This window comes from Anopheles stephensi, chromosome 2, assembly GCF_013141755.1.
Source record: "Anopheles stephensi strain Indian chromosome 2, UCI_ANSTEP_V1.0, whole genome shotgun sequence".
Lineage (NCBI taxonomy): Eukaryota > Metazoa > Arthropoda > Insecta > Diptera > Culicidae > Anopheles > Anopheles stephensi.
This window is the reverse complement of record NC_050202.1, coordinates 75,933,636-75,950,539: the sequence shown is the minus strand read 5'-3', so window position 1 is coordinate 75,950,539 and position 16,904 is coordinate 75,933,636. Positions and strand designations below refer to the sequence as shown.

The 16,904-nt window shown below is 49.1% G+C and overlaps 4 protein-coding genes across 6 annotated transcripts; 1 reads left to right on the top strand and 3 right to left on the bottom strand.

The window, feature by feature from the left end:
• Positions 1–222: 222 nt before the first annotated feature.
• LOC118507678 (forkhead box C1-A) lies at positions 223–4,425 on the bottom strand. Of its 2 annotated transcripts, none has more exons than XM_036046470.1 (5): positions 2,719–4,425; positions 2,009–2,516; positions 1,725–1,914; positions 903–1,625; positions 223–802 (listed from the first exon to the last, which is right to left on the bottom strand). In XM_036046470.1, the coding sequence occupies exons 1-5, from the start codon at positions 2,801–2,803 to the stop codon at positions 605–607; spliced, it is 1,704 nt and encodes a 567-aa protein (XP_035902363.1). In that variant the 5' UTR covers positions 2,804–4,425; the 3' UTR covers positions 223–604. The 2 variants fall into 2 exon arrangements, with proteins under 2 accessions (XP_035902363.1, XP_035902362.1); XM_036046469.1 differs by having other exon boundaries at positions 223–829; positions 2,719–4,423.
• Positions 4,426–5,595: 1,170 nt separating this feature from the next.
• LOC118507679 lies at positions 5,596–8,613 on the bottom strand. Of its 2 annotated transcripts, none has more exons than XM_036046471.1 (5): positions 8,523–8,613; positions 7,556–8,389; positions 7,203–7,496; positions 6,836–7,129; positions 5,596–6,477 (listed from the first exon to the last, which is right to left on the bottom strand). In XM_036046471.1, exons 1-5 carry the CDS (start codon positions 8,586–8,588, stop codon positions 6,271–6,273), a joined length of 1,695 nt encoding a protein of 564 aa, XP_035902364.1. In that variant the 5' UTR covers positions 8,589–8,613; the 3' UTR covers positions 5,596–6,270. The 2 variants fall into 2 exon arrangements, with proteins under 2 accessions (XP_035902364.1, XP_035902365.1); XM_036046472.1 differs by having other exon boundaries at positions 6,406–6,477; positions 6,831–7,129.
• A 1,031-nt stretch (positions 8,614–9,644) lies between these two features.
• Positions 9,645–10,381, top strand: LOC118507680 (general odorant-binding protein 19d-like). The gene is made up of 2 exons (XM_036046474.1): positions 9,645–9,803; positions 9,873–10,381. The coding sequence occupies exons 1-2, from the start codon at positions 9,747–9,749 to the stop codon at positions 10,254–10,256; spliced, it is 441 nt and encodes a 146-aa protein (XP_035902367.1). The 5' UTR covers positions 9,645–9,746; the 3' UTR covers positions 10,257–10,381.
• LOC118507677 (atypical kinase COQ8B, mitochondrial) lies at positions 10,331–12,834 on the bottom strand. Its single transcript, XM_036046467.1, has 3 exons — positions 11,103–12,834; positions 10,846–11,038; positions 10,331–10,785 (listed from the first exon to the last, which is right to left on the bottom strand). The coding sequence occupies exons 1-3, from the start codon at positions 12,632–12,634 to the stop codon at positions 10,426–10,428; spliced, it is 2,085 nt and encodes a 694-aa protein (XP_035902360.1). The 5' UTR covers positions 12,635–12,834; the 3' UTR covers positions 10,331–10,425.
• Positions 12,835–16,904: the final 4,070 nt, after the last annotated feature.

The following is a 16,904-nucleotide window of genomic DNA, read 5'->3' as shown; positions in this document are numbered from 1 at the left end:
ACCCAGCCCTTTTAGGCCGTCCAAACGGACAGAGGAGGCGTGGTAGGCCCAAATTGAGAAGGAGTGATGGCGTTGATGCGTCCGCCAGAACGGCCGGGATAACGGATTGGCAGACGGCGGCGCTGAACCGTGAGCGGTATCGAGGATTGTTGCAGCAGGCCAAGACCGGGCATAGCGGTTGTAGCACCTGATAAGTAAGTAAGATGCGTATGGATGCAAACGTTTTGCTGAAATGAAAACTTTTTTATTCGATAATCTTGCGTCACCTCTTCACCCGTCCATCCACTTAATATGTATTTACAGATGAGCAGAAGGAGGAGGAACTTCCGGCGAGACTGTTTGTCCCACCAGCGCCGAACGGTAATCCTTTTCGCCGGGTTCTTACTTAAAAAGTTGCACTTGATCTGTTCCATTCTTAGGTTAGTAGTGTGTGTAATGATGGTTCATTGTTGTTCTGTACTTCTAAAATGTAGTGAGACTAGATAACCCTACATTGATGGGTTGGACTCCCTTCAATAATGGGGTCGACCACTTGATACCGCCTAACAGAGAGAGAGAGAGTGAGAAAACAGCTACGTCCCTCCGAAACCTGGCTACGGCTTCACTACAGAAATCCATGCTCGTTCAGAAACTCGTCACTAATCTCCTGCTCGTTGATGTTTATCAGGTTGCCGAAATCGCTCTCGTCAAAGTGTCCCATGTCGGGCAGATAGTAGGGGATGGTTTCCACCACCACGTTTGGGCCGGCCTGCACCTGCTGGACGTTGCTGAAGAATGGCACAATGATGTCGTCGTTTGCGGGCTGCGGAATTTCGTTATCGGAAAAGATCTGTGTAAGCAGTGAGAGGGTAGTTGTTACAGTCATCTATACGCCTTGCTGCTTGCCCTGCGGTGACGCTTACCTCGTCCACGTTGAGATTGTTGAAAATACTGGCACCATCATGCTCACCGTTGATGATGGAATCGAAGTTGATCGTGCAGCTTTCCACCATTGCGCTGGCCTGCATTAGCTGTGCCTCGCTTACCGGTAGCTGCACCACCGCCGGCTGCAAGGTAGAGTGCTCCGTTTGTTCCGGTAGCGGCTGCAGAACGTTATCCAGCGCGGATTTGCTGTAGTTGTCAATAATATCGATCAGCACGTTCTGTACCTGCAGAGGAGCAGTTACGGTTGCGGCTTGCGGCGCAGGACAATTGTTGTTATTGCTGTCCAGCGCAATTAACTGCTCTTCCCGATGCGCTCCTTGTGAATCGATCGTTGGTGACAGTAGGGACGTTGGTTCGATCGCTACTGGCGTTACCTCACAGGATGCTGCCGCCGGCTGCTTAGGAAGATTGTTGTTAACCGTTTGCTCGTTGTTGTTGTTGTTGGTGATGCTGCCAGCAGGCTCGACAGTGCTGTATGTGGTTGCCTTTGACTCAAAGCGAGCCGATGTTGATCGGCGGTTGGCTTGTTGTGAGCCGCCATTGTTGGTTGATTTGTTCCGCTGCCGTACACGTACCCGGCGCCGTTCGCTTTTTGACACATCCATGGATAGTTCCCAGTAGCCGCCCTTGCCCTTCTCGTCTTTGGCCCGTTGTACTTTGGTGAAGAAAAAACTCAACGACAAATTGTGCCTGATGGAGTTCTGCATTGAGCGGGACGTTAGAAGAACAATGAATGTGTTGATTTAAACCCACGTGCATCATCATGACCGAAGGCGGTCGAAACGCGCGATGATACCTACATTCCAGTTTTTGTGCACTTTGTAGTAGGAAAACTTTTCCTGAATCCATTTGCATATCTGCTTGAGCGTCATGCGGCCCTCCTCCAGCATGGCCATTGCGATGATTTGTGCATAGTTGAAGGGTGGTTTTTCCAGCGAGCTCGCCAGTGACGTGTACTGCTCTTTGCGCTTGTCGTACGTCTCTCGACTCCTGCCCCGAAACGGGAAACCACACAACCAGCAGCGTTAGACATTCGAAATAGAACGGCGACGACCATCCCCCCAATCCCCCCCGCTTGACTTACCTTCGTACTTGCGCGATAAATTTATTGAACCGTGCCGTTGGCAAATCCGTGAGCGGAGCGTCCGAGGGTGTCAGGTTGGTGATGTTCTTCAGCTCCGTCAACCAGGACAAATTCGTTAGCTCCGGTTCGGAATCATCCTCGTCGTCCTCATCCCGAGCTTCTGCCGGCCCGGTGTCCATCTCTTCATACTCGAGCTCATCGGTTTCCGGCTCACCGGTGCAGCAGAGACCCGGTGCGTTGGGATCGTCGGAAGATTCCGATATCCCGGGGCCGGATGTTTCCACACTGCTGAAGCTCTGATCCAGCTCGGAGTTACCGGGGGTATCGAGTGCGATGGAGGAAATGCCGCTGGTGTAGTTATGGCCCGGCGATGCTGTCATGTCCGCATCGATCGATGTACTGCTGTTAAGGTCGTCCACCGACTGTTCCGACGTGGCGGAACCGGCAGTGGACGTTGCCGGTGTCAACGGGAGCGCCACATTGTGAGCGTTTAGTATGTAATCGTAGGCTGGAAGGAAGGAAACGGTTGGAGAGCAGATTCTTTAAGGCTAGAAAGTGAGCTATTGTTCACTGTGTCCGTCTATCAATCAATATGCATTGTAGTAAGGCATAGTTCGTAGAGGTTCTAGAACAAGGTTAGGACCCCCTAGACATTTGTTCACTTTGAGCATAGTTGAAAAGCTTGCACCAAAACTAAAATGGCTACTTACAGCTCATATCGTTGTTGTAGATGATGATGGTGCCGGGGATTTTTAGCAAATTGTTCAAAAGGTCGTCCTCCTCGAGTTGCGTCATGGTGTGATTGCGTACCCGACTGCCAGCCGGAGCTGCGTATGCTCAAATCAATCTCCTCAACACCGCAACAGAGGAAAAAGCCACGAGGCCGAGGCTTCTCAGCGACACATCCACACTCTACACTACACTACACGCCACCTTACTACAGCGCTCTATCCAGGGGACACTAGAAATTGCGCACTGCGTACATGATTCGAATGCTTTAATCCATCACCGGGAGGAGAAAAGTCCATGGGTTTATTCGTAATCCTTGTTAAACTGATAGACACTGGTGTTTCGCAAGGAACGCTTTCCTAGCTTCACTTTTACGGGTCACGTAAGTGCCAACGCATCAGCGGCCGTTATCAATTATTCACGCAAGCGAGCAGGACAAAAAAAAATCCTCCAATGGACAGCTTTTTTTTGGACCAACTTTCTCCCTATCAATATCTGTTAAACGCACATTTTTCATTTTAAACGTTGAAATTACCCATTTATGAAGCACTCGTCTTTTAAAAATTCTTTCTTCTTGATGGTTCACTACACACACACCAGGCACGCCGTTTGGTCACACTCGGCCAAGGATCGATGACAAATTTTTTCAACGGAAAACAGGCGCACTGGGCCGCTCACGTCGAATGTCGCGTAACGATTCGATCATGGACAGCATTTCATCGATTAGTTTGAGATTCGATCTGCCACCGAGCGTTTCACTTTTTTGGGGGGGAATGTTTCGTAGCACACTTTTGTGTTATTTTCTTTCTTTAAAATTAAAATTTTCTTCGCGCCCCCCCCTTCCGGGCAAGGAGGGAGTTAAGGGAACGATTTTCCGACGCTTTTTTTTCACCCTCCTTCTTTGTGCGCGCGCCCCTTTAACTATTGACGGACAGGTTGGCCGTTGCTGCTACCGTCTGCGTACGATGAGACCGACTGGACAAAGGCTTCGCCGGATCGGGGACCACAGCTTCGTGCGGTCACAGTGGTCAGTCGGTGCAGTGACTGGTCGTCCTGTTCTAGCTAGCTCTCGGTTTCGGTGGTCCTGTTGACCGTTGGCTACAGACACGCAGTACGTTCTGTCCTGCCGTACGGTACACACTACTGGCACCTCTACTCTCTGACCTCTTGCTCGCATTACACTTACATCCCGTCTGTGTTCGTGTGTGTGTGCGTATATAGGCTCGGAAAATGAACACGTCCCCGCGTTCGATCGTACCGTCGCCAGATGTCCTTTTTCGTTACGCGAACGAAACGCTTGGCGGTGAGGTCCTGCTCTAGTCCAACGGCTGGATCCTGCCTTTGTGGATACCACCGGGTCAGGACATAATTCCTGTCCCCTTCTCGGTTGCATCATGTGCTTGGGCCTTTTAAAAACCGTCCTCCGGCGTATGTGTTCGTGCACATGTGTCAGAATTGTTTAACGGTTGGGCAACGCTCACTTGCCCTAGTAATAGAAGGGAATTGTGGAGGTTGTGCGTTTCCTTCCACCGCCAGGACGCCACCAAGTGGGTACGGTTATTCGTTTCTCTTTTAAATTCTCCTGTGTCCCCTTTGCACGTTCCATTGACTGAGTTTGTAAGTGAAACGATAATGAATAAAGAATGAACAAGGACCTCCGGCACCAGGGTCGCTAGCGGAGGAGCGACAGAGTGAACAAATTTTTTTTACGGAAGCGAGCAAAAGGGAGAGCAAAAGGGGTCTCGGGTAAAAAGGGAATGGAATTTGCGTTTCGGACCCATGTGTGTGTGTGTTGTACCTTAATACCATTCTGTTTAGCTGTATATACATAAGGCAACATCCGGTCTGATGTTGATGTTTGACGCGAAAGCAGGACACTATGACGTCATTGTATGTAGTAGGCCACGGTAGGCCTGCTCCAGCTACAGAGCTTAATCGGTCATCGCCCCACTCACCCCGCACGGGTCCAGATTTAAGCACACGCCGGTTTCCACAATGACCCTTACTTTACGGGAGAAAGACGCAGAAACTAAGAGCAAACTTTGACCTCAGCACGCGAGCAAGGAGGGAAGTGATAGTCTTGCACTGCTGCTGTCTGCCTTTGCTGCTACCAATTGCATTCCAAACGACATCTTTACATAAGCTCGTTAGAGCGTCGATTGTCGTTTGTAGAGAGCTGTCCGCCGTAAGGGTCCGTTTAAAGCTACGCTCTGCCGCCATAGCCATGTGTCCTGCGAAGTTTTTTGTTGTTGTAATGTTTATTCATTGTCCACGTGACGCACCTTATGCGTGGCAGGTGCAGTGAAGCGTATCGAGATGTACAGTCGAAGAGTACGTACAGAAACTGTGGCGGAAGATAGGTTAGGTTAGGTTCCGTTTCGCAATTGATCGACGCGCGGAATGATGATCGTGTATCGAGTTTGGGATTCAATATAAGAACATTTTGTAAAATTGTTAAGGAAAGTGTTTTAATCGATCACCTCATAAGGATTCATTTTAAATCGATTTCTTTTCACTTATTTGAAGTTAAAATTTAGAAAAGTTTTGTCGCAATGGGTCAACGTCTAGGCTACCAATCCCTCTCTCTTTCTCTTCTAGGGCTAACGACCACTTAGGTCCTGCCTGCCTTTTTTGGCCTGCTAGGCTTAATAATACCACGTAGTTGAATAATCAAGTCCTCACTACGAAAGAACGTTCCGGATGAGATTTGAACCCCGGTCGTATGAAGCTCAGCTTCGTTGTCGCCTATACGACAGGGCTGCCCCAATCTACCAACGTCTACCAATAATATCGTGATAAAATTGTGATATATCTCAAGCAATTGCTTCTCCCTTTAACTCAAGCAATGCAAAGCTGCGTATTTTGTTGCTCGGTTTGCGTGAAACGTAACATCATTTTTAGCCCTGCGACAATGCATTGACACCACCAATAAATGTCTGCATCTATTCGGCACTTCACACGTACTTTACCCACTCTACCACGCATCGCGTCCTACCAACCTATTCAACTGTCTGTGGGACCATCAGTTTGTAGGAGGGTGGCTGAATCGTTTTATACTCCCCTGTGTGTAATTTGTTTTTATTTGTCTCCTCTACTCCTCGCGCTCAACCTGAACCTTGAAAAGCCCGCAAGGACTCGCGCCACCGTTGGGGGTTCGCAAGAGGTGCAAGGTGTTGCATGGGAAACAGTTCCCGTCCTGCACGCGATCGGCCTTATCTAATGTAACGTCCCTACGCAAGTTGCCGATCAGTAAGCTGGTTCCCGATTGAGCGTCACTGGAAAGGGGGATTACTAAAGTGAACCGCTAGTCATCGCGTACTTTGAACACTTGCGTCCCGGTTTTTTTTTTTTTGGGGGAAAATTGTTTGCTTTCATTTCATCCCCTAATAGAAGGGAACTATTACGCAGCGAAGGGCGCTTCCCGGTAAGGGTCTATGTACCGGGAGCATATTTCTTTCCCCCTTTCAACAACAACCTGGCAGGGGTCTGTGCTGCTTCTGTCCTGCTGTTGATTCTAACCACCCACTGCCACACTAATTCGTCAATCGGCGCGTGGTAGATAATCTGTGCCACAGTAGCTCTAGCAGCAAACACACCAACCCCAACCCAAGCCCGATGGCAAGGAGAAAGAATGCGCCGAGCAGGTGCGACGGTTGCAGCGCAATCGGTCCCGGATTATCGAAATGGCGTGAATTGGAGATGGCGTGCTGGACCTTATTATCGGCAAACTTTGTCACCACCTTTACCGGGGGGAAAAACAAAAAAACGGGTTGAAGAGGAATTAGTACGCAAAGCTGCTGACGGCACGGGGACGATGTCCTTGAGGAATAGAAGGAAGGGGTTGGAAAATGTGATGCGTGTTTCTTTGAGCGAAGGTATTGGTCCGGTTGGCGTCCATGTTCCGTAGAGCTGTCGTTTGCCAATAGTATCTCTACGGAGGGTTGATCCAACGTTGGTCAGCATTCATGCGCAATAGAACCCGTGCTTGGCGACACGGTGACAGTAGCTGTCTCTGTCTGACACTGTCCACCCAGTAAACAGGCTCTTGTCAGGTGGCGTGGCTTTGTACATAGGTCCACCTGCAGCATCGTACCTTACCTCCAGCTCCCAGTAGCGCTGAATGCCGCTCTGGAAAATGACCAGCGTCAGCTCGTCCAGCTCGTTCATGAGCGGCCAGGTTTTGGTGGCCATAGCTACACAGTTCTCCCAGTAAATGTCCTCGAGCATGATTTCGTAGCTGCCGGACACATCGTCCGTAATGTAGTCACCGACAGCGTAGTGACCGTACGGCAAGCGTTCGATACTGTACGCCAGGTTCCGTTGCTTTGCGTGCCGGTGAAGCACATCTTTCGGGTAGGTGACAAAATTGTCCAGCAATTTCACAATCGTCGGCTAGAGGAAATCCGGATGGAACAGGAAGATCAAACGTGTGAGCGCAATGAGCAAGAACCCAAACGGTACGGACCTGCGTTGCAAGTTGGATGGAGAAAATCCACGCGTCGTGTGTGGAGCCCCAGCGTAGATTGCGGTCGGCGAGATCCTGTACGGTGTCGATCGATTTTTCGTACCTCGGTACCGTCATTACACTGGCCAGTCCGCCACTGTACGCGTTGCCGATCATCAAGCCCACGAACAGCAGCGACCCGATCAGGATCATCTGCGAGGTGTAGGGGTTTCGGTTGATGCGCAATAGCACGGCCTGCAGGATGAAGATCGAGATGACTCCCATCATGGACTCACAAACATCGACCCGATGTGTCTGTGGAGCAGTGTGTCGATTTAGTTCGTTTTCTTGAGGCGGGTTTCAACTAACTTTACCTCGTTGGCTTTAAACTTCTGCGTTACGAAGCTGACTATCACCTCGACAACGGTGGACACTGCCACGGTGGCGAGTACTGCCATCCACAGAACGGTCGAAAATGGTAGAATACCGATCATCCACGAGGACAGCGGCAAGGGTTTCGGAACGATGCACGTCACACCGGTGCGTGAGATGGGTTTCGAGAGCGCCAGAAACAGGGACTCGTGGTGCCAGGAGTAGAGTGCCCCGACTCCGACATCCGCTCGCCGCTCGACTAACGCCCCAATAATTCCATCCCCGGTTCGGTTATCATAAATCTGGCCCCACTCACCTGCTTCATCGAGCGAGATCTCTAGACTGCAGTTCAGTTTGGCACAGAACTCAACGAACAGCCGTGACTCGGTGCCGTCGATGGCTAGCGACCGATTGTGCCGATAGAATGCGTTCGCAGCGTCCGGCTCGGCCACACTGCTCCACAGCGTGTAGGGTTCGTAATTGAAGATTGCAAGCCGTACGTAGCGTCCCCGCAGATCGGTACGCCTGTTAGGGAATAGATCGGTGGTGGTACTGGGCGTTAGTTCGCTGGACAAATCGTAACTATCCAAAAGTATCCATTCGTTGCATTCATTCGTCAGCAGTTCCACACGGTTGTGAGCAGGCTGGGGGCGTACCAGCAACAAATCCATCACGTCACGAATGGCACCGTGTTCCAAGACGGCACGCACGCTCTCCCGGCCCTCATCGTGTACGATGATGATCCGTTTGTGGGAGTAGCGTGCCGTGGCACGATCATGCACGTAGTGAAACTGATCCAAAAAAGTGATGGCCGTCGACTGGGCCAGCACGAAGGTCTGTTGGAAGAGGGAATGGTGTGATGCGTGATTGCTCTACATTGGGCTCGTAATTAGTGGTTTTGCTGCCGTGGGATCAGGAAGCCGACGATGATAAGCAACTTCCGAAGGACACGATCGATCGTTACACTACCTGACATCCATTTTCAATCGCTCGCAGTAGCACGTCGGGTTCGTTGGTGGACAAATTTACTATCATAACAGGATGAGGAAACTGGTCAGCGGCAGCCGCCCAAAGTCCTACGCTATCTGTGCCCACGACGATACAGGTACAGAAAAAGGTTACCAAATGTTGGTTGACTGTAAAACAGAAAAACTGTACAGCGTTATTCCATTCTGAAAACTTAAAAATCTACTTACATATCCATACCAGGAGTTGGTTTAATTCGAATGGGAATATCACACGCTGTGTAAGCTCGAGAAGCTCCCTACTGACATTCATTGTTTGGCCTTCCGTTGCCAAAAGGCCCTGTGCACCGTTTATCCAGACTTTATCAACGTTGCATTTATACCACCAATCTGAATAAGATGTAAAATATTGACATATAAACATGCAAATAAGGAGCCAATATAATTGGACACTGATGCTTTCCCGGCAGTCATTTTGCTCATTGAATTAAATAGAGTACAAACAATCGATAAGTTGATTGGTTAATTGCAATTCGATCAACATCCTTTTTTAGCGAAGGATTTAAACGGAGCCTCGATAAACTGTTTGTTTGCTCGCAATAAATTTCTCAATTACCGTACAGTATGGGGAACCTTGAGCAGGAGGACTTGAGTTTTGCTCTACTGCCGTAAGTTGGGGAGTGACGAATCGCTAGCGTATCATATGCAGTCCAGCTCGATTGATAAAACATGGCGCAATTAATCTTAGGCCTGTTTGCAACGACGCGACACACCGAAGCATCGCATATTCCGACGGAAATCATCGCACATGCATGCAAAATAACTGTTGCGAGTGTGTGTTTAATCCTCAACTCCGATCTCCCCGGCTGCAATCCGATAAAAAACGTGTGGAGGGTCCAGAAAAAAAGAATTACCTTCTACCGTGATCCGTGATGCATCACTAGGTGGTTTGATTATTCGACACCGGAAATTGGGCTCCGGTGGGCGGCGGATTCCGTCACTAGGCACAGGGTCAGGTGGGCAGCAGCTAATGTTTATAATTAGTAAACGTGTGGACGATCGGTTAGTGGACGGGGTGAAAAAAAACGGTGCACATTTGCAATTGTCGCTATCAGCCCTCCAGCGTGTTGGAATGGATCGATCGACACGTTCCTACCGAGTCGCGTAGTGTATAAAAGATTACATTTTACCGCTGGATGGTGTATAGTTTGCGCTCGAAGCTAATACGATGAAGTTCTGCATTGCTCTAGTGGCCGTCTGTCTCTCGGTGATGGTCAGCGTGAAGGTAAAAACCGATCGTTCGTGGAGGGTTTCCCCGACACACAGACTCATTTTTCCCGTGCTCGTTTTTTAGGCTGACCAGGGCGAGGAGATGGAGCAGGCGAAGGAAATGCTGCGAGGATTGGCGGCCGAGTGTAAAACTAAGGAAGGCGCTACGGATGACGATGTGGAAGGGTTCGTGAATGATAAGATGCCCGAATCGCGCACCCAAAAATGTTTGGCCGGTTGTATGCAGGAACAGTTCGGTATCTCGAACGGGAAAGCGTTCCAGGAGGATGGGTTCATCGAGATCGCAAAGATGCTGATGAAGGGTGACGAGAGCAAGATCGAGCTGGCGAAGGAGATCGCCGCGGACTGTAAGGAGGTGGCGCACGACGACCGGTGCGAGCTGGCGGTGGAGATTATGAAGTGTTTGAAGGAGTCGGCCGAAAAGCATGGCATTGACCTTAAACACTAAGGCACGATCACACCGATGAACAATAAACGATGGCTACTGAAGAGGAATGCTAGGTTAGTAACGTACAAGCGATCGACGCCTTGCGGGCAGATGCACCCGTACAAATACAAATAGCTCTATTCGTATCGTTTTATTTCGCTTATCGGTAGCGCTCGCCCCACGCGGATTGCTAGTCAAACTTGTAGCTCTTCATCACCTCGTTGAATATGGGCTTACAGTCGATCTTCGCGTTTAGCCGTGCGCACAGCAGAAACACTCCCGACAGCTTGCGGTGCAGTGAATAGATCTCTTCCGGCGGTGGACACAATCGATGAGCGATCATGACCGGTACGAGCGCAGCAATCTTCTTCGTTGTGCTCTGCCGCCCGAACTCGAACTCGCCAGGTACGCTGAACACTTCGCCGAGGATGAGCACTGCGTCGATGTGTGCATTTTCCATCGCGGGCGTTTCGTAGCCAGTGAGGAAGCCCATCTTGCGCGATAGCTCCAGTATTTGTTGCCGGTCGTTTTTGGTGGCCGCAATGATAACCTACAGCGAGATAAGCTTAGTCAAGCAGGATTGCCCAAAGGGTTTGTAGTTCGTTCTTACCCTTAAGTAATCGTCCATGAATGCTTTCTGGTAGAAGCGCGTTGCACCAAAGTCGATCAGCATCACCTGCTTGGTGGACGCGTCGTACAGGAAGTTGGACCAGTTGGGATCCGTTTGCATGCAGCGGAACGTGAACAGCTCGTTCAGACAGAGCTTCATCACGCAGTAGGCTATGTGGTCCCGATGTTCTTGGCTGGCAAATGGAGAGCGTCGAGTGGATTTAATACATTTCTCCTCTATCATTAGCTCCGCCTTACCTCATGTCAAAGCACCGGTCCATCGGTACACCCGGCACAAGTTCCGTCGTCAGCACATTCTTCGAGGTGAGCTCCTTCACCACGCGCGGCACCCGATATTCGGGCATGTGGCGTATCATTTCGGCGAACCGTTCCGTGTACTCGGCCTCGCGCGTGTAATCCACCTCCCAGGCTAGCTCGCGTTTGGCCACCGCTACCACATTGTCGATGAACACACCGGCCGGAAACACGTCCCACACCTTCAGCATCGAAACCAGATTGTCGATATCACTTTCGATACTTTTGGCCACGCCCGGATACTGAATCTTGATGGCGACTTCCATTCCACCGTCCTTCAGCACGCCCCGATGCACCTGCCCGATCGAAGCGGCTGCAAAGGGTTTTTGATCAAAGCTGGCCAGCTTCGAGCGCCAGTTGGGGCCCAGCTCGCTGACCAGTTGCTTTTCCACCTGCCAGTCGGGCATGTAATCGGCCGCCTGTCGGACGCGCTCGAACGCTTTCACCAGCTGCGGTGAAACGATGTTCGAATCCTGGATGCTGAGAATCTGTCCCAGCTTCAGGGCTGCACCACGAACTTTGCACAGTGTGTCAACGATACGTTCGGCGTTGGTAGGGCTAAAGAGGGCTTGCTTCACATCCAACGTTCCTCCAATGCCGAGCGCACCTTTCGCGAGCTCATTCACCGTGCCAAGTCCAAGCCCAGCAAAGAGCCCACCGAATGAGGCGAGACGGGCCACGCGAGATGAGGGCACTTTGCGCTGCTTGGCGACTGTGCTGAGTTGAGGCAGGTCGATCGGTTGCGTAGGGTTGTTCGGCTGAGGTGTAACGGGCTGTGCAGCAGCAGCAGCAGCAGGATTCTTATCGTAAGAGGAAACAAAATGCAACATCTTTTCTATCTGCTGCTCGTCACGTGTAAAAGCTTTCGTTGGACGGATCGGCTCCTTACGGGCCGGCTCCGGAGGTAGATTGGTTTGCGGTGTCGTTGTGTGCTGTGGTGCAGCAGGAGTCTCTGTAGCGATTGCTGGTTCCGCCGCCTTCACGGTGGATTGTTTGCCATTGTCTAAGCTTAACTTTATTTCACGATTCTTGCTATGCTCGGAGAGAATCGATTCCAGCTCCTTTAGCGTTATCTTCGAAATATCTAAGCTGGCTATATCGCCCGGCTGTCCATCGGTCGTTGTACTGGACACCGTTCCGGACGGCTGGACACGTTGATTTAAAAACGCTTCTGGCGAGAGTGGTCCAACTTTTGGCATTGCGGCTACGGTCAGTTGTCGCAAGCCTTCCGCAACCACAGCTGTCCGTTCGATTGTTTCACGTAGCATTCCGCCGGCCTTTTCCAACTCCTTGGTTGGATTATTAAGCACCTGCTTTACTGATTGTTCTCTGGTAGAGAGTTGTTGTTCGAGCACCTCCCGTACGCTCGAGTTGGCCCACAGATGTTTGGCGTACTCGGATTGCGATTTGCCCACTGCATCGGCCACGATTTTGAGGCCTCGCAGAATACCAACTGCATCTTGTGCACGGGACATGATGAAATACTCCTCGGTCTGTTGTGTATACGAAACGACTTTTGCACTTAAATAACTTAACTGGAGGTAAAGATTCTGTACAACAGCTTCAGGTAGCCTTATTTCACAACATGATACTGACGATTAGATAATAAACATGCAAACCGGGTGAAGAAAAAACGCTGTTTCTAGAACTGTCAAACGAGGCAGATGTAAATAAATAAACTTCATCCAAACAACAAAAGCGAAACGAAACGGCGAAACGCTTCAAAGCTGCAAACGAACGCTTCAGCGCTCCTAGCGGTATTTAGTGAAACTAACCATTTAAAAAAAATGTGCCGAACGGTTTACCGCGCAAAAATGGGATTGGGAAATGGATTCGGAAAATTCTTTTCATTAAGTGAATATTGATAGCCATTAGAATAGATTTTATAAATGTTATAAAGCCGAAATAAGACCTCAAACTCTTTCTGGAAGGTATGAAACCACCTTTTTGAATGGAATTCCCAAAGTTGCAAGCTCGCGAAACTACTCAGCATTACATCTTTCCGGAAAATTGTGTAGTACAAAAACCAAACTTAACCCGAAAACCAAGGAAATCGAATCGATTTAATTGCTGGGTTTAGTAAACCACTGTTAAATTGCTTTTCAGTCAATCAGTTTCGCGCCGTCTAAATCGGGTCAGGTGATGATTTTGGGGTGCAAAAACGTGGATTAAATAATATAATCAGGCAGGGAGGGAAATCACTCAACCCACGTGTGTAAGTTGCGCGAAACTAATGCGATTTGGGAGCGAGATACACACCGCTGGGATGGGTGCCGCATTGGTTCGTATGTTTGCTATGCATGTGGTGCTCGCGCAAGATGAAAGTGTCCAAGAGCGCCTTTCACATTATGTCACTGTGGCACGCTGGAACGAAGACGAAACATTCGGGGTGGACTTAATAAACTGCTCCGAAATCGATGGGTTTTTACTAACGTTCATTACTAACCGTTCCGATTGATCGCGGATCGCTTTATGACGTACAATCAACACTTACGGATCGCTCGACTTTTCCCCAACCGACTCTCATCCATCCATACTTTCTCTGTCGCGTGCACCGTGAGCGTACTTCCGATTGGCGTCTCCATTGAAGCGCAAACCGTGTGGCACGTGGTAAACAGCTCAGCCAAGAGATTGCGTGTGCGCTGGTGTGAAGCGTTGGAAACACTTTGGTGATTTTATTTTCGGTTAGAATAGAAAACAACGGAATAGAATTCTAACTCCCAAAACCTTCAGGATAAGGCGATAGAGCGATCTTTACCTTGGCGTAATCAAACAATTTGTAATTTCATGAGCTTGACACTCGCGCGGGCGGGCGTGGACGGCTTGCGCTGAGGTTATTATGTTGTTTTCATCGTGCTGGGAAAATGTCAACCACCGCCGCCCCACTAACCTTGAAGAAGGCCACGTGTTGGCATATGCCGCTGGGCAAATGGAGCCAACAGGTGGGCCAAGCGTGGCCCAACGTGTTGTTTGCAAATTAGGCGCTTCATTTCCGTTTTCTCACCCATTGTGTCGGTGTGTTATGGATCTTGGATGTTGTTGTTTACGCGTGGAAGCTCGTTTAATCCTGTACTAACTAATCAACGCATAGATGGTTACTGGGCGGGTGAAGTGAGATCTGTTTCTTTTGGCCCGGTGGAATATGGTTTGACGGAAGGGATTAAGTACATATATTGATGTATTTGGCATAGAAAATTAAATTTCTTCGAGCTTTTTAAGTCGTTGCAAAACACCCTCGGCAAAGCAAGAGAGATAAGAAAAAATTAATTTAAGTAAATTAAAATGGCTTATAAAGATAACATGAAGAGGCTACCTTGCATAATTGGATAAGGTTTTGAAGAAATCTCTTTTCATGATAGTTCGCTTTACGCGACCGTTGGTTTATTTATTCAAAATTCCTTTACATTCAACACTTCACTATCGCGTATGTGCGTTGCCTATGTAAAAAGTGACCTTCTCTTTTGTCTCCCCTAGGTTAGTCTATTGTTTTAAACGTGCACTCATAACATACTGCTGTGCGCCTGTTACCCTTACCGAGAGATCCTACGGCTATGATAAATCATCCTTTTGTTTGCATTCGCTGCAGCCGAAAACTGCTCACCTGTGGGAGAGTGGGATAATTGATGCTTGTTTAAGCTGTCGGGGATCCCGGTCACGCGTAGATAGGCGAATGAATAAGGGTACGTAGTTTTGTAATTTTAGGACCTACTTTTTAAAAAGCATAAGACGTAATACACGAGTTGTGTTAGAGATGAGCAATGTGTGAAGCCGGGGACGTATTGTTTGTGTGATACGATTTTCTCATTTCGTAGTCAGGATGGTGGAGGATAGGTGAAATGTGCTTGTGGTATTCAAGTGGTATTATTGATCGCTTCAAAATGGCAAAGATTGAGAAAATGACTAGTTACGGTCGCAATGCTGACGTTGCTTTCTTTTCAAGCTGCTCCAGGTTTGAACCTCATCAAAAGCATGTTAGTGAAATGGAGAAGCTTACTGTCGCTGCACTATCACTACTCATTACTCACATGGAAAGGGACTGTAGGACAAAGTCCCGACAATGGTTAGAAACAAAGGAGACATTCCAAGACCCCCACATTCCAGCATTACACCAGCGTCATTCATCTTGGATCTGGTCAGCACAAAAAGCCCCTTTAATGATGCATAATAGTGTGGCAGAGCTATCCATCCAGCATACACACACACCCGTTGCGATTGACCACTTTTGCAACGGTCATTACGCAACCGCTCCAATTGACTGATTGCAGCGCGCCCTGCCTTACGGAAAATGGGCCCGATGCTTTCCTTTTGCCTCCTTCACCCGAGATGATCTAGCGCCCGGTTTAAATGTGGTTCAAATCCAGCAGGAACTCCCCGGCTTGGGGTGTGCTTTCATTAATCTTTATTAAATCACATAAGACCAAAGACCCTGGTGTACCTGGTAGCGAAAGTGCTTGGGACGCGATTCCCCTGCTTCCTTGATCGGGTGTGCAAGATATATCCCCGGTAGAAGGAAGAACTTTGCACAGTAAGAAATTGCTTTCTTATTATGTCGTGGAAGCAGCGTAAAACATTGTAAGCGAACGAGAGGGGGAGCAGAGTACGATCGCTACCTGTAAGAGAAGAGTTCACGTCCGAAGGCTCTCGACCGCCATCATGATCGTCGGTAACCGGGGGGCGAAAGCATCATGAGGCTGTACATTCTAAAAGTGAGTTCTGTTCCTGCTGCTTGGCCAGTGCTTCAGCTCCGTCGATCGAGATGGGGCGAGATGTTTGATTGATTTTGCGATCAGCTTTCCGATTGGTGAAGGGGGTCATTTCGGCGATGTGCTGTGCGATGGTTGCGAATTGGCCGCAAATTTCCTCGCACTCGTTTGTCCCCCCTCGGTGAAGGTGAGCTGGTGCAAGCATTTCCCCCTTGCCGTTTCATCTTGCGAGAGTCGCGATCATCAGCGCAACCTGCTGGCATGTCTCGCTTACCCTGCGTGTTTGTTTTGTGCACTGCAGCCGCAGTTGTTTTCCAGCGTCTCTTTTCACTACCGGAACCGTGCACGAGTATTTTCCTAATGACCGGTCGATACGAGGTGATTTCGAAGCGTCAGATCGCCACCATTTGTACACCGTTTTGTACACCACCGCCTCACCGCACCTGATGATGATCGCCGCCGAATGGTCCAACGAGTCCAATTGGTATACCACATTTAGAGACCTCTCTCTCTCTCTCTCTCTCTCTGGGGTGGTTTGAGGGAGGGTGGTGGGAAAAGGTTGGAGGGTATTTTGGTTTTCTTTATTTGGGTGTCTCGATCGATCTTAAACACAGCTCGTTAGGCCACACTCGGCCAGGTTAGCGAGGAGGTTATTTCGGGTGCTTCCGTTTTGGTAGCGGCATGTGAGCGCAAATGCTATTGCAAAAATCACACCAGATTGACAAGGCGATGTTGATGGGCGATCATCATTGCCTTTGTGTGTGTGTAATGAGTGTTTGAGCTTTGGGTTTTAACACATTTTCTTATGATTTGATCTTCTCTTTCTTTACTGAAAAATAATTAACAGAAACAAAACAATTTGGCAATGAGATTGCGATGAGCTTTTGCATTATTTATGATTTAACAGAAATAATATCAAAGTGAGGTTTCAGGATGAGGATCAAGATTTTTTGCTAACCCCAACATTAGACCAACAAGATCATGTGTAACATCAACGTATTCCGGAGCAACTTTAGCTAGAATTGAGCGGCCTCATGGATGT